The 22392-nt window shown below is 39.8% G+C and overlaps 1 protein-coding gene across 2 annotated transcripts; it reads left to right on the plus strand.

Annotated features, from left to right (window-relative positions):
* Positions 1-3868: 3868 nt before the first annotated feature.
* Positions 3869-21137, plus strand: CYP19A1 (cytochrome P450 family 19 subfamily A member 1). 2 transcript variants are annotated; one of them, XM_065847461.2, is made up of 10 exons: positions 3869-3968; positions 9540-9708; positions 11021-11171; positions 12688-12842; positions 14607-14783; positions 15466-15580; positions 16477-16591; positions 17244-17406; positions 18811-19052; positions 19720-21137. In XM_065847461.2, the coding sequence occupies exons 2-10, from the start codon at positions 9564-9566 to the stop codon at positions 19969-19971; spliced, it is 1515 nt and encodes a 504-aa protein (XP_065703533.2). In that variant the 5' UTR covers positions 3869-3968; positions 9540-9563; the 3' UTR covers positions 19972-21137. The 2 variants fall into 2 exon arrangements, with proteins under 2 accessions (XP_065703533.2, XP_071670268.1); XM_071814167.1 differs by lacking the exon at positions 3869-3968 and having other exon boundaries at positions 9396-9708.
* The last annotated feature ends 1255 nt before the right edge of the window (positions 21138-22392 follow it).

Consider the following 22392-nt stretch of genomic DNA (forward strand, 5'->3'; position numbering starts at 1 on the left):
TAAGCCAAGCCTTAACAATCAAACTTCAAAAACTGTATACTGCGCCTTACCTTATCATCTCTGTGTATACTTCAAAGGACACCTTATCCTACTCCCGCCGAAGGAAGGATGAAAATCCCATTGTTTCAAGTGAACTTTACTGTCTTTTTAATGCTCCTCTGAGTATATAGGCTTTTATATTCTATACAGGGAAAACTAACTTCAGAGCCAACAGCATTATACCCTACATATGCCTTAGTGCAGAGATCCTTTTTACTACATCCTTCAGTCATATGTTTTACATGACTTTACTGGGAGAACTCCCCACACAACTACATTTTACTTTAAAATACATGCATTTTCTAAAAGTTTGGGACTTTTGGAAGATACCCTAGAAGACGAGTTGTGAAAATTTAAGAACAGCATTGCCACACCCATCTGGTGTATATAGATCAATATAGATCTTCTAAATCTAGGCACAAAATAAAACCTGTGGGCAGTACCAATGGATTTCAGCCAATCCCACGATATAGGAATCCTTAGATGATCTTTAAAAATGCCATTAGCTGGAGAAGCCAAGCTCTGATTTGCATTAAGAAAACTTTGCTGGGGAGGCAAAAAAGGGGATAACGTCTGCACTGAATGTAACGTTAGAACAGCCAAATAGACCAGCTCCTTCCAGGACACTGCGTAAGAAAAACTCATGCACAAAGTGTGGATCGAGTGATTTCCAATACTGTGTGCTACTGACTCCCTCAACATCCATTTGCATATGTACACACTGTTCTTTAAGAGGGTGACATTATGACAATGAATAGATACTTTATTGTAAAAGTATGAAAGAGTTACTCAGAGAAACACCCATGGGAGAGACACAAACAGGTTCAGAGTGCAGTGCGTGCCTGCCAAGGGAAGGAGCTGCTTAGAAACAGCACTCAGGCTCCTGCGAGTCTACAATGGACCTTCCGCTGCACCTTGCACTTTACTGTTACAGTTCCCATTACTTTAACAGTGGACTGAAGCAGAATCAAACAAATAAAAATTGCAAGATCACCCAATACAAGTTTAAGGAATTATAAGCTTGGAAATATCCAGTGAATGCTTTGTTGAACAATTTTGCTGACCAGTGAGAGAACCATCAGCTATTCCCGTGGCTGATACACGTTTCTAAATCACAGAGTAGCACAGGAAGTATTTAATACAGGTACTTGCAGTAGCGTCAGCTCTCTCAGTACTTGACAACCGACTTGTTTAGGAGGAAAGGTAAGAGTAAAATGCCTTGTCAAGTTACTACGATGTATTTCTTGAAGTTCCTGGAAAAGACAGGTGGCCATTATTGCAAGCATAGGGATAGCTAACACTGTCACTCGAAATCTCTTTATCCGTAAACAGTGCGGGGAAGGCAGAGGAAGGAAAGTATATGTATTTGCCCAATGCTTATACTCTCCATTTGGCATCTGGTTTTGGCCAATATCTGAGACAAAGTACCAAGCCAGATGGATCTTCAGCATGAGCTGGTGCTGACAGCCGATGTTCATACAGATGTCTGTCTCTCCTTTTATCCTAAACCAGCATGGAGTATACTGGGGACAGATACACCAGTGTGGGGTAAGGTGAGCATTTGTCCCATACCCTAGTGACTGCAGTGAAACCATCAGGACATGAAAAGAATTAAGATCTGAGCCTGATACCATCCTACTAGTTTCAAAGTTCTGATTCTGATATTAGTGATTTCATTTCCACTGTTTTAAAGGAAGTTATTTTCTTTCTACATAGTTAGTAGTTCAGACTCAAGCCCTTATTACTACAACAGAAGTCTAATCAATTTTGCCACATGAGCCACAGGGTCTCTCCAGGGTTGCGTACCCTCTGCTCAACTATGAAGAGCGTTTTGCACCCTTTTTCCTCAAAAGTCTATTGTAAAATATTCAGTATACCATTTCTAATGGTATAAAAAAGAACTTTGTTAATTCAGTGGATGCCCACTCAGGCTCTGAAGAATTTGTATTATTCAACCACAGATCTTTATAGTGAACAACAAGTCCAATCATTCCGGTCACATTATACGAAGTTCCGGGAATTCTTTGGCATGAAAGAGCCTAAGTACGTTTTCTCTGGTATACAGAAATAATATTTGATTTAAAGATATATCCCACAGAAGTCAGCCTTGACAAAACCTAGTTTAAATATCAACAAGTATTTTCACATTATTTAACCCCTTTTGGGACTTCTTCATTACCAATTCAGCTGGCTTCTTGTCCCTGAATTACAGTTCAGGCACCAATTCTTTATAATATTAAGTAGACACATAGCACTGACAGAAGAAAGAGCCCAAATAAAAACTTCAGAGGTTTCAGTTTTAAAAATCAGTACTTTTGATTAAATAAGTGATCACAGAAAAGGAATCAAAATGTGTTTGTGTGGCAAACTGTCCGGGTCATTTTTGGACTCCTCATCCTCAAGCAAAACATGCTGACAAAGACAGAAATCATTCTGAGGCTTTTATAAATACCACTGGAATATTGTGTCCAGTTGTGGCCCCTCAGCTCCAGAAGGACAGGGAACTGCTGCAGAGAGTCCAGCGCAGCCACCAAGATGCTGAAGGGAGTGGAGCATCTCCCGTGTGAGGAAAGGCTGAGGGAGCTGGGGCTCTGGAGCTGGAGAAGAGGAGACTGAGGGGGGACTCATTCATGTTTACAGATATAGAAAGGGGGAGTGTCAGGAGGATGGAGCCAGGCTCTTCTCGGTGACAACCAGTGATAGGACAAGGGGCAATGGGTGCAAACTGGAACACAAGAGGTTCCACTTAAATTTGAGAAGAAACTTCTTCTGGTGAGGGTGTCAGAGCCTGGCCCAGGCTGCCCAGGGAGGCTGTGGAGTCTCCTTCTCTGCAGACATTCAAACCCGCCTGGACCCCTTCCTGTGGAACCTCAGCTGGGTGTTCCTGCTCCATGGGGGATTGCACTGGATGAGCTTTCCAGGGCCCTTCAACCCCTGACACTCTGGGATTCTGTGAATTCAGGCAGAAATGCTTCTGGCGTTGCTGCAACCTCAGTGAGATTGTTGGCTTCTGGCTGTGTTTCCCATAACAGAAACTAAGAAAATTTGGACTTCAGTGGTGTTTTCAAAACTATAAGTAACAGGCATAAGTAGATTATTAATAATTCTGCATTAGTCTCATCTTTTAATAACATTATCACCTTTTCCTATAGATCTTTGGTCATTATTTTAATGATTCCTGTAATTGCTTAATACAGTTCTTGAAAACATTTGGATTTTTGTAGGTTAAGTTTGTCCAAGTTTCCCCAGGCTACTGCAAAAAGAGAAGCACCAGAAAGCAGCCTTTACTTTGTATAGGAAGTTCTGACAATTTACCAAACCAACTGGGAAATATAAAGGAAACAGTATACACAGAAATACTTAGGGTAGTCAGTAAGACTTTTCCAATGGCAGTGCAAGATTGTACCTTTCAAAAGGTGATGGACAACTTTGTGCATCCCAGTTTTAGAATAAAATGTTTGGATTTTTCTTCCTTTCATTTGGAAATTAAAAATACATGTAGATACGCTAGGAGAAAATATTATTTCTGCTAATTGCACCTTCATTTAAATGACAAACCACTTTCCTTGATATTCAGAGCCAAACATCATTATAAACTTCATTTACTTTTCTGTTTTTATTCTCCAGTTACAATTCCAGTCAGCATTGGGCATGTGAATCTCTATCACTGGCTATTTTGCAGCAGATACATTGAGCTGTAGAGGTAAAATGACAAAATTCTCTTCTCAATAGCGATGGCCCCTGATCTATTACAAAAAACAAACTTCCATCTCTAAGCAACTGATCTCTTAGCAACACGAAGCACCTGCATAAAAGATGCCACAGAGAGTGAGCACCAGGAAACCTATCCAGATCTTTAAACGGAGCACATCAGTATCAAAGATAGCACTCCTCACTGGTAACAATCAAGGAGTAACGAGAGGACACAGGTAAATCTTTAATTCATATTCTAGCACTTTTCTTCAAGCAGTGTGAGTGAGCTGGTAGAGAAATGCTCTTTGTTTTTGAGCAGGCAGTGTGCCTTCTGGACCTGCTTTGTTCTCACTTACTGTCATTAACTTCCTGTAGATTCTGTGTTGTCGCTGTCTGAATGGAGATTGGGTTTGGTAGAAAATCTGCGGGTGTTAAACCAAATTTTTGGTCTTTAAATAACAGTAACATGTTATGTGTTTTGTAAGCATTCTACAAAGTTTCTTTTTGAAATAAATGGCTCAATGTTCTTGCAGAATAGTCATCCTTAGAAAGGGCTCACCTCATTCAACCTTTCTAACTGTTTCTATTACATCAAGAAATACTAAGACTTTATAGGCTTTATAAATACAGGCTCCACTGATCAAAAAAACCCAAACCTGTTCAGTGTTGCTGTCGTCTCCAGTTTCATTCTATCTACTCTAGTGTGGATTTTGTTCCTTTCACTATGTTTCATACAAAGATGTGTACCACAACGCAGTTAAGGTACAATGCATAGCATGAAGTGGACACTGGCAACTGTTGATGATGTGTAGCAACGTAAAATCAGTCGGAAAGTGAGGGAATTTGGACAAACCAACATCTCCAATGATCGTTGTTGCAGCAGGGAGAAGATGGTTAAAAAAAGGCCATCAGGTAGAACAAGTGTGGAAGTGACCCAGAGGATTTGTTTATTCTGCCGTAGCTTGGTCTCTCTCGGTTGGTATTTGCTGTGGAAAAGTGCAATCTTTGAGCTACTACATCTTAGTTAACTCTGATTTCTAAAAGCATTTGCAGGAAGAGTAGTTTGAGAATAGTCATGCATTCTTCCTTGGTCTGGTTTTTTGAAATACCCAGATAAATTTTCTTCAGGATTAACGTACATACTTTGGTAGAATACTTGGCATTTATAACCAGAAAAAAGTTAATTTCACTCGCATTTCTTACAGAGTGATCCTTCTGTGTCAACCAACTTTCTTTGCTGAAGTTGGTCCAGGTGTTTGCTAGCAATAAAAGCACTACAGCACACATACAATTATGGCAGAGCTGCCTGCTATCTGCCAAATTGGAAACAAAGCCTCCCACTCAATAGTGTTAGCAAACTGTTAGTATCTGCATAGAGAAAGCCCTCCTCATACAGGGCTGCTTTGCCATAGTCTGATAAGAAGTGTGTGAGAGAGAAATTCCTGTTGTCTATCCACAGGTCATTTTCTGGTTAGTTTGGAGCTTATGGTGTTCTAAGGAAACTCGGAGGCAGGCAAGCAGTACAATATATTCTTGCCAATACTGCAAAGGTTTGCGTATCTCCATAGCTATTTTGATGACTTACAAGCACTAACACAGCAGTTGTGCCTCAGGAGATGTATGTTTCAGGTTAAACCCTTTTACCATCTTACATGGATAATACTTTTCATGGACATGATGTTGGTTCCTAAGCAACAATGAGATCTTCGGTGAAAAGTACTAAACCAGCAAGTTATTTTTCCAAATCATATATCAGACTGCAATTAAAACCCCAGAAGAGGACACAGTCCAAATTCTAATTTTAGATCATTCTTTGTCTGAAGGAAAAATCACTATATAATTACAGAGTGTTCAGAAAGCAGAAACTCTTATTGTACAGTCATTTGGGAAGCACATAGTGTACCTTGCCTCACACACCCATGATTTCTAAATAGCTACAAGGAAACTGTATGGACACTGGCCAGAAAGGAGAGAGATGGCTACCGAATTTTCAGTTACACAGAGCAGGTTGCCACTCCGGGTCTCGCTCACTACAGGCAATGGTGGTTTCACAACTGCTCAGTGATTTGAAGGCTTAAGACTCTAGTGGAAAGTGAATTTTCAGCATCCTCTGCAGATCAATGTAGACATTCAAAGTAACCAGCGATTGCTAGGAGGATACATTTGAATCAAGACTTTCAGAACATCAGAGCTTTCACTGGCTGGTCTTGAAGACAACAGCCAAACCAGCCTGACAGCATATTACCAACATCTTGGAAGCTCGCTAAGCCCTATAATCAATAGCAACACAAAAAGTTCATTTAGCCATTTCAGCAAGAATTTAGCATCCTGGGCAGTACTTGGTTATACGTCAGCAACAACAGATCTTTGGCATTAGGGATCACTAAAAGGATCCAGTAACTTCTGTGGAATGTTTAAAGGCAGGTCTTACAGCTCCATTGTACCCGAAAAATCGTTCACGCAAATCACAAGGAGAAGAAGAGCCTGTAGGATACCTTAGTTGATCATCACCTTGCAGAAATTACAGCTCCAAGCTGGTTACAGTGGCTTCAAATGGCTCCTCCATGATACCTAAATACATGTGTAAATTACTCCTTATTTAATACATTACAACTTCTGACCTAACCCCAAAGATACATCAGTAGATGACTTGGAGTGACAGGCACAAAGCTGATAAGTTCAAAAATGAAGGTTGCAACCACCATGTAAAGGCACATGAAAGAGGCACTGCCCTTCCTGCAGTTACCCAAACGAATAGTAATGTTTATATAGACTCCTGCATTTATAGATGTTTTTAATGTATTTGTTTCTCTGCCAATGGGTTCAACATGCATAGAGTAGTTAAGTCCCAGACACATGCTGGTGCTGGTTGGTGCTCAGAAAACTAAGTGACCAGACTCCAAACAACAGGAATGTCAGCATTTACAACAGCACTGCAACTCCAACCATCTCTCCGCTTGCACTTCCAGTCCACTTCGAGCAGGAGGGGTGACAAGAAATCAGGTTCTGTGGCCACTGAGGCAGAGAAGAAAAGCCAAGTATTGTTCACAGGATGAGTCACTGGTGGCCACCACTAACACCGAATGAATAAGCGACAGCATTTTAGAAGGCAGCTGGCAGAGCTTAAAAACTGAAACTTGCACTAGGGCTACATCCTGTTCAGCTGTGAAACAAGGTAATACTGCCATAAGAAAGCTCAATACAATTAAGGAAACCACAATTCCAAATAATAGCAAACGGCAACAAATAGATACTTTTCTTAAACTTACGGTACAAACGTATTTTTTCAACACCACAAAATCAGGAATATGTTCTGCATTTCTGTCTCGCCCTCTGACACAATATTAGGCTCCCACCACCTCCTTTACTTGTCAAGAACCCCTTTAGATTGCCAGAATGATCATTATTGTATTCCCACTTCCAGCTTCTGCTGAAAGCTGCCACCTCTTCCTTCCCTCTTCCTCCTCCTCCAACTTGAACAGATACATTTATAAATGCCGTTTAGATTAGATTTCATAGTAAGCAAGTGGTACAGGATTATTCTACAAGGCTATAGTAATCACACAACATTGCTAGAACATGTTTCCATAGTAAACTGATTGCATGTTCAGGCAGCACCCACAGAACAAATCCAAGCAGACGTTGGCCTCCTAGTTGTGCAATGCACACCAAAAGCTGTCTACAGGCTTCCATGTGGATGGCTGAACCTTCACAGTCCCAAGAAACTGTCATTCCTAACTGAGAGCAGGCGATATGTAGAATCAACTTCTATGAAGAAAGGAAGGCTACAACGTTTAATCTGGAAAAACAGAGACTTACTGGGCTTGTAGAAGCCAATAGATTTTTGTGTGAAATCAGTCTATTGAAGATTTTACTTTTCCAAGCTCTTTAGTTAAACCCAGGTCTGTTGCTTCAGATGCTGCTAATATTGGTCACTAATATTTGGGGATTTGTAACAAGTAGCAGATATTTCCCCCCTCACATCTCTGCTGGCAGATGAACCACTACAGAGGAAAGAACTCTGTCCCTCAGGAATGGCTCTTCAAGAGCTTGCAGGCAGTTGTATGAGCTCCTTCTCAAAACCATTAGACAATTTCAGCTCTAATCTATAACGCAATATGTAATTTGCTCTTTTGCTGACACAGTCATCAAGCACAAAGCTCTAACTGGCATAAAAGGGGTCACAGTTGTCGTTTACGTATATGAACTGTTTACTGAGGACCCTGCCATCATTCACCATATCACCTTTTGCAAAGAAAACCTTTAACAGAACCTAGAATTTTCTGCCAGGCTTTGTCGTCAAAACTTAAAGATCAGCGATCTGAAGGGCCCTCTGCTGGTGATGCTTTCCTGGCTGTTAAGATCCAGAATTACTGCCCGGTCAGGCAGCCTGTGCACATCCATTTGTTATGTCACGGCAGCACTTCGCCTCTTTCCTCCAACTATTCGATTTTTAAAGCTTCTTTTGCCCCATTCCCGCCCCCCCTCCACCGTAATAAGTAACAATCAGAACCAACAAACCCCTCTGATCAGACACATATCTCAACCAGCTGCAAAGGAAATTACCTATACATGGTTTCAAGACAAAATGAGCAGGAACAGTGAAAGCTTCTTTCACGCACAATGGGCACTCGAGCTTTGTTCCATTTCTAAACTTTTCCAGTCTATTCAGTGACCTTACTTGGCCGAGTTATAGCACTGATAGCTACTACAAGGTAAACTGTGCTTTCTTCTGCAATGTGAGGCCAATGCACAAGATAAATAAGAAAGCACTTGCTGAAAGCAAACTGGAACAAAAAGCTCCATTTTAAGTAAATACATCCTTCAACTTTGAAATGTTGTCACAGGAAGGAACGAAGCAAATCTATTCTTAATTCATGTCAGAGCAGAATTAAGAAGGCGTGTTATTAATAAATTACTGTGTAGTTACAAGCAGTATCTTTCTGTGGTTACGTGAACTCTCATTCATAGAATAACATCTTCCTTCTCAGGTACAACCGCCTCTCATATTTTATGGTTTAAGTCAAAACCACAGAAAACAACTTCTAAGGAACACTGCTACTCCTCCTATGCAGAACAGACCTGTCCGTTCACCTGTGTGTCTTGTGGGGTTATTTTGGTGTTTCCACCCCCAGCCACTGTGTCAAGCGCTGCTGAGTGCCTGAGGAAGCTTGTGGTACCAGACGATCCACGATCCTGGTTCTTATGGCACATGTTATCATTTTCAAAGTACTCAGCAGAAGAAGCGTAAAGAAACGTTGACAATTAAAGAAGAAAGCACACCAGACTGGTGTACATGGGCGCACTCTCTGCATCAGGAAAAACTGCTGGAGTTTTGCTGGAAATTCAAGGACTCTGGGCACTACAGGAATGCATGAAGGAAAAACAACCGAGATAAAAGCTCGTTAAGTGAACTCATTCAATGCTTCCACATGTGCTGAAAGTTTAATTTCTTGTGTTTTGGTTAGAAATTTGCAAGGAGTGAACCTCAGTATTGGGCAGCCAAGTCAACATCAGAGATAACCTGTCTGTCAGCCCAGCTACCCAAAACTATGCTGCAAGAGCAAGGTCAGGAAAGCTTTGTTATTTCCAAGTAAAAAGGGTGTCTGCTGCATGTCTGTCTCGACTTGTGATGCAGCTTGTCCTGGCAAGCGGTCCCGGCAGGCGCTCTCATACAAAATAAAGCTACCTCAAGAGCTCATCCACTCATTTGCAAGAACTGCAAAGGGCTTGAGAGGTACCGACTAAAGCTGAATATATCTCTGGGCTTTGAAAAACCACCTCTCTCCCCTTTCTCTCTCTTTAAGGCAAAGCAGAATCCCTGGGAAAAGATGGTACTGGAAACTCTGAATCCAATGCACTACAACCTCAGCAGCCTCGTACCCGACACCGTGCCCGTGGCCACAGTGCCCATCCTCATTCTCATGCTCTTCCTCTTTCTGATATGGAATCATGAAGAAACTTCATCAATACCAGGTAAATTAACTTTAGCTCTGAGCGTATTTTTGGTTTGTTTCTCAAATTTAAGCGAGAAAGTAATGCTGAACTGTGATTGTATGCTAACAAAATTTACTAGGTCATTTTAAATAACAGGTTTGTAAAACTAACTGATAAAAGAAAGCAGGCTCATTCTAACCTCAGAATTTCCATAATAAATCTGGCTTGGCTATATAACTGTAGCACATTCAGTTTTCTGCTTTATGATGTATATACTCTAGATGGTCAGTTTCATGTGTGCTATAAATGACTTTGTATATGTTTTAAGTTTAAAGCTTTCTAAATTGCCTTTGCTATAAACAAATTATTATCTAGGCCATGATTTGTATTGCACTCAAGCAGAACCCATAGCCTTCTGTGAATACTTTCCCACGTACATGGTAGTTTATGAGGTCAGATCAACAAGAAGATAGAGCTAAATTAATATGCTTTAAGTTCACAAGTATTAAATGATCTGAGGTCTCGCAACTCCCATTAGGAAACAGGGGAGTCATAAGCAACTGTTGAAATTTCAAGCAGTATACAACAAGTTTTGCAAATACTGAACTTATTTTGGTTTATGGTGTTAGATTTATGTTTTACAGACAATTTTGCTTTCACTGAAGAAGGAAATTTCTTTAAAAAAAAATGAAAGGCAAATTCTCTCCTACTGTTTCCACTTTCTCCCTTTTGTTTTAAGACAAAAACTGAGTTACAGTGGAAAGATTTAGTTGAGAACTGTGTCGACTAAATGCTTATTAATCCGTTCCGAGCTCCCACGTCAGCATGTTTGCAGAAGTTCACAGCAGTACGGTGTTCCTTCCTTTAAATGTCTGTTTGCTCATTCTAGTATTAACGACAAGAAGTGTCATTAATTACATGAAAAGGATATTGACTTCTGTAGGTGTTACTATGGCACTTCAACGCAAATTCAGTCAAGATCACTAGAAGATTTGTTAAAATCACAAATTAATAAACCACATGCATTTTTTTTCCCAGATAACTTCTTCTTTCTAATATCTGGCCGTTGCCCCTCCAAACGTCAGCAATCTCAGAGCTGCACTTTGAAGTTATACAAAGAAGTAATGTATGGCATTAGTTGTATGTACATTAAAAGGGCTCTAGGCTTCCATAGATACTAAGTGGGGCTTCACCAGGGATGCAGGTTTAAGACAGAACTTGAGAACAGGATTATATAAGTGAACTGCCCAATGCAGATCTCGACTGCCACATTAAAATGTTGCTTTTAAAAGGATGATGCTCAAAGGGACGTTCTTGTCAGTGAGCAAACTTCTCTTATCGCATTCCTTAGGGCCGGGATACTGTATGGGAATCGGTCCCCTCCTTTCACACGGGAGGTTTCTCTGGATGGGAGTGGGCAATGCCTGCAACTACTACAATAAGACATATGGAGAATTTGTGAGAGTTTGGATCAGCGGTGAAGAAACATTTATAATTAGCAAGTAAATCCTTATTTTCTACCCTTAATGATATGAAGAGCTTTTTTGATATTTTTATAACCTCTTTGCTACTTTTTTCCTAAAGTACAATTGAAGTTATTATTTTCAAAAATCATCCCAACACAAACCTTTTATTTCCTGCTGTTCACAGAGCTTTTTCTAATCTTTTGTTTCTTTAAGGACTGATATGGATGTCTGTGTGAATTTTCTCATTTTCTTCATGGAAAGGAAGATTAAGCACTGTGGCTTAAGCCTAAAATATGTTTACTATCTCTTATACTATTCCATTTAATATTAGGGCAACATAATATGCAGGAACCTAGACTGACTGCAACGCAGGATTTAAGCCAAATTTTAGTTTCCTGTGTTCTTAAGCTTCTCCTTAACATGGGGGTAATGCTTGAAGATTATGGCTCCAATCCAGTAAATTAATTAAGCAAATGCAGTGTTCTAGGATTATGAGTAATTCCGCTCCAGTTAATGGGATTGCTCATAGACTCCAGTTACACACAGTATTAAACATAATGCTGGACCTGCAGACGCACTCGTCCCTGGTTTTACTCCTGGTTTACTCCTTAGTCCATGTTTGTCTGTTTGCACCGCACAGCATCTCACTCTTCACTTCACCTGTGGTCATGCAGATCTATAGCGAAAACCCAGCACTGCTGAAGTCAATGGCAAAAGTCCCATTCACTTCACTTGACTGAAAAAAGATGAACCAAACCCCTGTAAGAAATCTAGGATTTGGTCCATAGAGTATGCTTGATGATCAAGAAAGCAGATATTGATTCATTTCAATCTCTATTCTGATTTTCTTTTTGTTGGCTTTAACATGATCAGGTTTTTCATGGTGGACGTTCCTAAAATGCTGACTCCCTCTAAAGAAACTTCTATGTTAAAGCAATAATGCTGGTCACAACCTGTTTGCCAGCATGTGTAAATAAATATTGTCAGCTGTAAAAAGACTTACACATATCACAGATTTCCCTAACATGTCTATTTAGGGATAGTTATCTCACGTCTCATCATATTATGATGCTGCATATTTAAATGATGCATGTATATTTATGCTTTCTGTATGTGTCTGGTTATAACCAAATAGCTATGAAAGTATAGCTGTGATTTAATACACATCATGATTAGATGACTGACTGTCAAATACTTTATACCTCATCTTCTGAAGTAACTGATATTGGTCATTGCCATATATATGTACATGTTTCTATGTATACACACTATTCAGATTGAAAACAATTGGTAACCATTTGCATTTTAACTGAAAAAGTTTTAAATCTAAACAGAATACAGTACTGCTCTGATTGCATTCTCAAGGCAATTATCATCAAGACTTAAATATGTAAAAGGACCAACAGGTAATGTCCAGCATTGTACTTTCTGCCAAGCTAGAAGAGCAAGTCAGCGTTTCAGAGCAACTATAAAATGTAAGAATAAAATCTCTCGGTGCAATCTATGAAACAATATTTAATTCTGGGCTTTTTCCTCCCTGTTTCTTTCCCAGATCCTCAAGTGTGTTCCATGTAATGAAACACTGGCATTACGTTTCTCGATTTGGGAGCAAGCTTGGATTACAGTGCATTGGCATGTATGAAAATGGCATCATATTTAATAACAACCCAGCACACTGGAAAGAAATTCGACCCTTTTTCACCAAAGGTAAAGCAGTGTTCGTTAATGCACTGCATCACTGCAGCACACAGTCTGTCTCTTCTGAAGGGCAGTTTGCCTTTTGCATATTTAAATTACAGAAATCAGTTCTGTTTATATATCCTACAAAATTATTTTATTGCACATGTTCTTTCACACCCTACTTGGTACCCCTGCTTGGTACACTATTTGAAAAGGTCCTGAAGTTGTTTTCCAGATTCACAGAACCCCAGGATGTCAGGGGTTGAAGGGCCCTGGAAAGCTCATCCAGTGCAATCCCCCATGGAGCAGGAACACCCAGCTGAGGTTCCACAGGAAGGGGTCCAGGCGGGTTTGAATGTCTGCAGAGAAGGAGACTCCACAACCTCCCTGGGCAGCCTGGGCCAGGCTCTGACACCCTCACCAGGAACAAGTTTCTTCTCAAATTTAAGTGGAACCTCCTGTGTTGCAGTTTGAACCCATTACCCCTTGTCCTATCATTGATAGGCTCCATTCTCCTGACACTGCCCCTTTCTATATCTGTAAACATGAATGAGTCCCCTCTCAGTCTCCTCTTGTCCAGCTCCAGAGCCCCAGCTCCCTCAGCCTTTCCTCACACGGGAGATGCTCCACTCCCTCCAGCATCTTGGTGGCTGCGCTGGACTCTCTCCAGCAGTTCCCTGTCCTTCTGGAACTGAGGGGCCACAACTGGACACAATATTCCAGGTGTGGTCTCCCCAGGGCAGAGCAGAGGGGCAGGAGAACCTCGATTCCTAATCTCATCCAATCTAAACAAAATTCAACTATGTCCACAGCCATGTTTCTAGATGTTTTCAAGTTTCAAGTCCAGCAGTTTCATCAGCTCACTCGGTACTTCCAGAAATGCAGTTGGCTGTTCCTATCCCAGCCTCCACTGAGCTCAAAGACTTTTCTGTCTTGTTCTAATTGAGGGAGGGGGAAAAAAAAAGAACAAAAAGTGCTGTAGCTTCAAAAGCAGTGTAGAAGATATTGCACAGCAGAACTGCGTATTCATGCCTTTAATATACTCGTAACCAATGTAGGAACAGAGGAAAAGATTGAAACAATATCACTAGGTTGGAATTAAATAGGAAATTACATAAACATCAGTGTTATTATAAGTCTACAATTTTTTGATTCGCCTCCTTTCCACAAATTGAAAAGTTTCAGTATTTGCATGTTGTTAGAATTAGCTCCTTCTAATGATTTTACAGCCTTCCTAACAAAAATAGACCTCCTCTCTTCTCAGTTACAAACATACAATCCCCCTCCACATATCCTTGATAAAATAATGCCCTTGAGGCAATTACAGCAATTCTTGTATGGAAAATGAATTTAAATACAGTACTTCAGGCAAGATTTCTAAAGTCATGCAAAAATTCTCTAAATTCATTCCAGCTGGAGCCTATCAGAATCCCATTGAGTTACACAGCAACAGAGCTGACCACTGCCTTTTGTCGCCTTTGAATTCTTAAAGAACAAAGGTAGCACAGAGGATGCCCAATCTCTTTCCTCACCATGGTGTGAACCTGGTGTAAAATGTGTGGCTGACATACAACGTGCCTGGATGCAAGGGAAGTTCAGGCTTGGAGTTCATTGCCATTTTAACTCCATTTTTCTTTCGAAAGGTGATAAATCAGTACGGTTTAGACTGATTCTACACCATCCACATGATAATGCTTCAGATTTTATTGACACCATTCTTGCCAGTTGATAAGTTAGAAACAAGGTGTGAAAGTTAACCAATCTTTCCATCATTTTGCACGTGTATTTCAGCTCTGTCCGGCCCCGGGCTGGTGCGTATGATAGCGATCTGTGTCGAATCGACCATTGATCACCTGGACAGACTAGAGGAAGTAACCACTGAAGCAGGAAACATCAATGTGTTGAATCTCATGAGACGGATCATGCTTGACACATCCAACAAGCTTTTTCTCGGGATCCCTTTGGATGGTACTAACAGCTTTATTTTTACACTTCGTGATGAAGCTAAAGTACATTTCCAAGGAAAACTCATTGACATCACTCAGCAGGTTTTTTTCAGAAAACAGAGCAAGAACAGACTCTTTTATCACCATATAATTAACTGAAATTGATTTTTGAAATATTTTAGTTGCAAAACAGAATTTTATACGACCAAAACTATACCTTAGCTTGCCACACTCATCTTAATAAATAGTACCACTTAAAGAGACTTTTATGCACTAAGTTGGTACAATCCCAATATTACACACATGTAAGAATCAAATTCTTTCAAGTAAACTAAATAGTTGCCTTGAAAAGTTCACCTAACAACTTACGTCTTCTGTGATTTCTTCATCCTCAAAAGCATATGACAGAAACGGTATTATCGTGATGTCCGAATTATTACTGGTTGGCTCTGGTTGACACACCACTGTCTCCTTTTAGCCAGCTACCAAGAGGGTTTTCTTAGAAACTTCTATACCTTTCCTACAGCGTGCTAGAAATGTTTCCTGATGTTATCTACCACCATTAAAACCAATTGTGTATCAAATTCCAGTTAATTTAGTTGGAGTAGGGAACAGAGCCTTATTATTATTTTTTCTGAAGCATTTGTTATTTTGACTATTGAGGTTTAAATTTTATGCTGCTTTTTATTAATGTTTATTTTCAGAACACGCCATCGTACTTAAGATCCAGAACTACTTTGATGCTTGGCAAGCACTTTTATTAAAGCCCGACATCTTTTTCAAGATTTCTTGGCTGTGCAAGAAATATGAAGAGGCAGCGTAAGTATCAAGAGTTTTACAGCTCATTTGCAAATGACGCTTTCTTTCTACAAAGGAGGTTCCTGTTTCCCTCTGCCTTTTAGAAAAGAAATGGTGACATTGGCAAAGGTGCTGCTGAAGTCCCCTATCTGCAGACCCAAGATAGCAACAGAACCAGATTTGCCACTGATGCTGCGAGTCACTGATCTCAGGGAATGATTTAAAGCCTTTGTCTATTCGACCTTCATTTACTCACCAAAATATTAGTTAATGCCCTCTCAGATGTGAAACTACATTGAAATTACTGGTTCAGTTCAAACAGACAAGAAAAAACCATCACATGGCGTGAAGTTACATTTGTTATCCAGTTCATCAAAACCAAACTGTCCCAGAAGAGCTAACCCGTGAGAATAGTTCTATTTATTGGTTCCCTCAATGTGCATTTTGGAGTCAGTAACTCATTTTTGAGTTAAAACTTGGTGCTCAGCATTATAATCCATTTGAAGGGGATTTTTCCTAAATAAAGAACAAATACATTTCACCATCTTCCTCTTTGCAAAAATAAGAAGTGCCACTTCTGGTTTTATGACCTCATTTGCTTTTTTCTGCCAAGAGAGGACTGGATATAAAAAGAACTGGCAATCAGTTTGTTCTTTTTGGATTTGGGTTCCATCTAGTGACAGGAAACTACTACTTGTGAGGCATGTGTAATGAACTGCTTTGATAGAACTATATAGCTTAAAGGCTTTAAGGGAAAGATGGAGGTTCATCTAAAGTGATTGACAAGTCTTATGAACTAGACACAAGATTTATCTTCTCTAACATTTGTTTGCCATCTCTATGTTTCTAATTGTACCCTAGTATATACTAAAAAGGTGCAGACATTTATCAGTATGTTGGATTTCATCTGTTTTCAGCAAGGATCTGAAAGGAGCAATGGAAATCTTAATAGAACAGAAACGACAGAAGCTTTCCACTGTTGAAAAGTTGGATGAACACATGGATTTTGCATCCCAGCTGATTTTTGCACAGGTATTGGCAATGTACTCAAAATATGGCTAATTTTTCTGACATTCTCCTGTCACAACCAGCACAGGCTCTGAAACTTAAACTTCATGTATTTATCTGAAAGTTGTATCATCATAAAGGGACACAAATTACTTGGCTCTGCAGAATCCTTAAGCGATTCAAACTTTGAACAGTTGCATTTTTGGAAGCGGGTGCTTGTCTGATTATTTTCATGGCTTAAACAATACCCTTAAAACTCTTGCATCTATCCCTGAATATCCTCCAGTCCTTCCCTAACCTCTATATTTTATCATGATATGTTGCGTTTTGTCCACCAAGGCTTCAAATACTACGTAAATCCTACCGTGTATAATCTCTGACAGCTCAGACTCTGTGAGGAAAGGCAATAAATCCATAGGCATATGAGCTATGAACAAACTCATGCTTTCCTGTAGGATTATACATAGTCATTGAAACATGGATTTTCTGGTTTTCTCCAAAAGGCAAAAAATAAATGCTAGTTAGCATATGAAAAAGACTGCCAAGATTTTTTCTTTTGTTTAAAGCAGATCACAGAATCGTATTTTAGGTCCTTCCCATTCTACTGCTATAGCGACCTTTGTTGCCATCAGAGGTCAGCGATCAACCTTGTCCCCAAATGTTCCATGTTTTCCAGAACAGAGGGGATCTGACCGCGGAGAACGTGAACCAGTGCGTGCTGGAGATGATGATTGCTGCTCCCGACACTCTGTCGGTCACGCTCTTCTTCATGCTCATCCTGATTGCAGAGCACCCCACAGTGGAAGAGGAGATGATGAGAGAAATTGAAACTGTTATGGGTAAGCAGGAGCTGCACAGTCAGTGATGCAGGAATATCATTTTGCTTCAGCACTGATCTAATTTCAGTTTTTCAAAGGCTGAAAGTTCTAAGTGTTTCCTTCTAGCAGAAGCATTTGCTGTAAAATATATGAACTACCATTACATCTAAAAGATTTTATTAAAGATGAAATGAAAGAAGATGAGCAATTTGTAAGGCAAATTGAAATAGGAATCATAAGAACTAACAATCTATTAGAAAGAATGTGCTATGTTCACTCCTCAGCAACCGTAGTGCAAATCAGCACTCACCTCATAAGTTCCATTGAAACTATTTCCCATTTCCCTCAAAATAGCAAAAGGGTATGCTCATTTCTAATATTTCTAACCACCAGTATTTCTCCGTGTATAAGTTTCACTATGACTGCAGAAACAAAAGACGAGATAAAATCAAAACTGTATTCTGTTGTCATCCATTTTGGTATCAACTGCTTTAAGTACCAATTACTAACTATTCAAAACATAATCAAAATATTCCAAATCTGTATTCTGCCCTTTGTCTGGACTTCATTCCAAGCCTGACACTGAACTTCTATAGAAACGCATTTCATGCTTTCTTATTGAAGATTTGCTTCTGCTCAGTTAAACACTGGAAAGCGTATAACAACTCCTTTACTCTTTTTTCTAATGTGCTTTTATTAAACGTTATTTTGTTGTCCTCATGAGAATTGAGTACTCATTCATTTTCCCTATTTCTTCGTGATAGCCAAAGTAGAGCTTTGTTGCCTTTTCCTTAAGCGAAGGATCAACCGGGGTAGTAAAGCTGCCTTTTATCTCCAAAAACGGCCACCACGGTGGTCGGCCTGGAGTTGTTGAACTGCTCGGAGCGTGAAGTTCAACTAAGGCTCCCGCTGGCGGTGCACCATGGCACTGATGCTGCTGCTGATGGACCCAAGCTGGCCGGAGGCTACTGGTGGTCACCGAAACAGTCAGGGCGCAGCAGGACGCAGCTCCACATCCAGCCAAACCCCACCACCTGCTGACACTTTCAGGTCCCTACAAAGTTATTTCCTATCTGCAGACTACTCCAGATTCTGTTTGCTGTCAGCTCTCGGATTTCTTTGTTGTTGACCTGATGGTCTCAGCCGTGGGACCAGGGAAGGACTTTGAGTTTTGTCACTGACGAGAAAGCAGAACAAGGCTCAGTGTTTCAAGAATCAGCAGCATTAATTAATGAAGTAGCATTTATGCTGATGAGCAGTATGCCAGATTTCCCAAATAGGTAAGGCTACATAAAACAACTTAGAAGCTGCTAGATCCTTCCTACCATTTCAGCAACTGAGAATCTTCCAAAAATGCTTCAGTATTTGCACAATGAAGCTATTAAATTCATAACCAACTTTCCACCATCTGTTTTATCCCTCAAGGTGACAGAGATATACAGAGTGATGACATGCCCAATTTAAGAATCGTGGAGAATTTCATTTATGAGAGCATGAGGTACCAGCCAGTGGTGGACTTAATCATGCGAAAAGCTTTACAAGATGATGTAATTGATGGCTATCCTGTGAAAAAGGGGACAAACATCATTCTCAATATTGGACGTATGCATAAGCTTGAATTCTTCCCAAAGCCAAATGAATTTTCTCTAGAAAATTTTGAGAAAAATGTAAGTTTGCTGTGTTATTTCTTTCAGGAAATTGGGTATTATTTATTGACAATGTATCTTCCTCTTGTTTTGATCAGGAACCTTGTGACCATAAGACTTTTCCCTTTGTCAAAGTGCCTGGTTAGCTATACATCCTGTTCATTACTATTATTTAAGCTGGGCACAGGATCACAGAATGTCAGGGATTGGAAGGGACCTCAAAAGATCATCCAGTCCAATCCTAGTGTATGGCTTTGTGATTATCTTTAGACAAAGTACCAGCCTGTATCTCAGACATTTATGAGCTTTATGATGAACATTTTCTCGAAAAGCTTTTAGTAAACTTTAATGTAGATTAAAGAGAGAAAGCTTCACTCCATCTCATAGCTTGTGGTAAAATCCCTGTAGTTAACAGGGTGAACAGACTGAAACATATTGGCAGAATCCAACTGCTTAACTTTACATTCCCTGCTATCTTAGCTTTTAGAATAGCGTACCTTCTATAGGTGCCTGTATTTTGGCCTGACTTGGGTGGGAGGGCTCTTCAGTGTAAAGGAGAGAAGGAATTGCTCCCGAGAGATTATTTCCACAGGTTTTTCAGAATATATCTACTAGCAATTTTCATCATATTTTTGGCTACTTTTGTGAAAAAAAATGTAAAGTTTATTCCTCCTGTTATTCTGCACAGGTTCCTTCGCGCTACTTCCAACCGTTTGGATTTGGCCCTCGGGGCTGTGTAGGAAAATTTATCGCCATGGTAATGATGAAAGCAATTCTGGTGACTCTCCTGAGACGGTGCAGAGTGCAGACAATGAAAGGAAGAGGCCTTCACAACATCCAGAAAAACAATGACTTATCCATGCACCCCATAGAACAGCAGCCTCTGCTGGAAATGGTTTTCACACCAAGAAGTAGCACAAAGAAGAATCAGGTTGACTAGAATGGGTCAGCACTAAATTACAGTGCTTTCTCAGCCACAGCCACTAATAAATACCTGATTGGAATACCTAATGTAACATCTATTTCTACATTCTCTGTGCCCTTTAAACTAAGAAACTCTTTGAGCTGTAGGTAGAAGAAAAACAAAGAAAACCACAAACAAAACCCCACCACACAGGTCACATCCCACCATTCTGACTCGTTCTGTATCATAAAACACCAAAAAGGGAAAAAGGGTACTTCAGTGGTCACACATTTCCATTTGCATGAGAACTTTGAAAAGAAACCCACTGAAGGCTCTTTCTTCTTGGGAACAGACTGCTATTTTATACACAGTATGCGCATCTTTGTTTATTTCACACGCAAAACCTTTTTATAGCCATAATTTATTCTCTGCTTTTCCATCTCATAATTATAGGTCTCTCCCCGAGTAAAATTCTTCACGAGGTTGGACTTAATAAATTACTTTTATCATTCTAATTTTGAAATAATTATATGAAATCATGTAGATATATGGAAAATGCATGCTGCTCTGATTTATTTAATGTATTATATCTTACTGAATTTGTAGGCTGGAATTTCAGAAACATTATTACCATTATTATTCTATGGAAGAAATAAAAGTCTCGTTTTTTACTTTTTGTAAGCAAGCTTGCAGAATTATTTCCCATTGTATTTTAAGTGTATTCTTTCTGATAAGCTTTGCATATAGTGTTTCTGGTCCTCAAATTTCTACAGTACTTAGTTTTGTCCACATTTGGAAAATAGATCAATGAATTAATTCGAGCTGTTAACTAATCTGAGCCCTGTTCTCCACGGCCTTATTATTACTGTTATGCAGTGGTCTATTTGCATGAATATTTGCACAATAAGGTCCATCTCCCCTCCCCATATACTTGCACATTTGGGACCTGCAGCTGGTGAAGCAATGGTTCAGAGCTTGCCATGTAGATATGAACAGTTTACATCTTTCCAATGTATGTATGCCATAGTACAAAACAGAGCTCCCATTTTAAATGTTGTTATATTACCAGGTACTGTAAAAATTCAAGTGATTTTTAAAGCCACATCAAGTGACCACACCAAGTGACTGTTCCATTAATGTTCAATACATCGACATAGACCAAAATGGAAGACTGTGTTTTATACATCACTGTGATTATGGGCTGCTCACAGCACATAGATGTGGATGTTAGAAAACAAAGTAATCATCAAATAAAAGTTGTATGCACAAAAACAAGCTCTAAATAATGTTTCATGGTGTTTTCCCAATCTAAGACTCACAAGAAAGTATTTTGATGTGTGTATGCGTGTATGAACTGATTATTAAAGTATTAGACACGAGGATGAAATCTGGGATGTTCTAAACTCAAATTTCCCACTGCTTTCAGAGGATATAGTATTGTAAAGATATTTTTAATAATAGTAAGAAAGCAGAAATAGATTGAGTAATTTAAATTCATATAAGACCGCTTGCCTAGGAATGCACTTTATCAAAGCTTTAAAAGAAGGGAAAAGGGGTAGTTTTTGGTGATTCTAAAGACAGTGGGGATTTACGGATGTGTCAAGGTTCAAGGCAAGGCGGCAATAAATGGTGACAGATGCTCCCTGTTACCCTCTCACTTCCTGCCACCCTCTTTCCTTTAGATCGGAAAGATGACAGCAAAGATAAGGATGGAGGAAGAGAGACTTAGATTTCAAGTTGGAGAGTTTTAAAGGGTTTTACTAATGCTACTAATAAATACAGAATATATACACAAAATATACAAAGCCACTCTCGAATGCTCGAAGTGGAGTTGGTGTCACTCCAACAGGGCTTGAGGTCCATAGATCACAGGCAGACAGGCAGGGTCCTCTCTAGATGCTGGCCATGGTCTAAGAGAGTGTGACCCTCCTGATCACCCTCCTGTATAGGGGGCATGATGATTATGGGATGGAATACTTAACTGACCAATTTAAATCACCTGTTCCAACCACCCCTCCTCAAACACACCCCTCTCACAACAGAATGTGGGAAAACTTATCAGTCTTTCTTGGCTACCATAGTAATAAATCTAACCATGAGCTTCTTCAGCATTCCATTGGTCTTCTTACCAGCACCAAGTACAACATCCGAGGCAAAATATGCAAGCTAAAACTCAGAAAAGCACAGCCACCTAGAAGAACTGAGCTGAAAGGAAAACCACTAAAAGAGAACTGGTCTTGTTTTTAACAAAAGCAGGACAGGATGGAACAAAAAAAGCTCGGCTCGATACAAACAAAGGGTTCAGCTGTCTGTGAGAAAAGTGTCTAAAGCAACAACCAAAAAAAAAGGAAACAAAGCAAAGAAATAAATTGACTGCATAGTTGAAAGTAAATTTCAGTTTGTATCTGTGAAACTAAACTATTTCGCTTTCAAACAAAAGCGTGGTAACTCCTGTGT

This window comes from Patagioenas fasciata, chromosome 12 (assembly GCF_037038585.1).
Source record: "Patagioenas fasciata isolate bPatFas1 chromosome 12, bPatFas1.hap1, whole genome shotgun sequence".
In the NCBI taxonomy this organism is placed as follows: domain Eukaryota; kingdom Metazoa; phylum Chordata; class Aves; order Columbiformes; family Columbidae; genus Patagioenas; species Patagioenas fasciata.

Bases quoted from the DNA above. Each gene is read 5' to 3' on its own strand.
- CYP19A1 (XM_065847461.2), top strand. From the start codon at position 9,564: ATGGTACTGGAAACTCTGAATCCAATGCACTACAACCTCAGCAGCCTC. The intron at 12,843-14,606 runs GTAAAGCAGTGT...CGTGTATTTCAG, and splicing joins TCGACCCTTTTTCACCAAAG to CTCTGTCCGGCCCCGGGCTG. The intron at 15,581-16,476 runs GTAAGTATCAAG...ATCTGTTTTCAG, and splicing joins AAGAAATATGAAGAGGCAGC to CAAGGATCTGAAAGGAGCAA.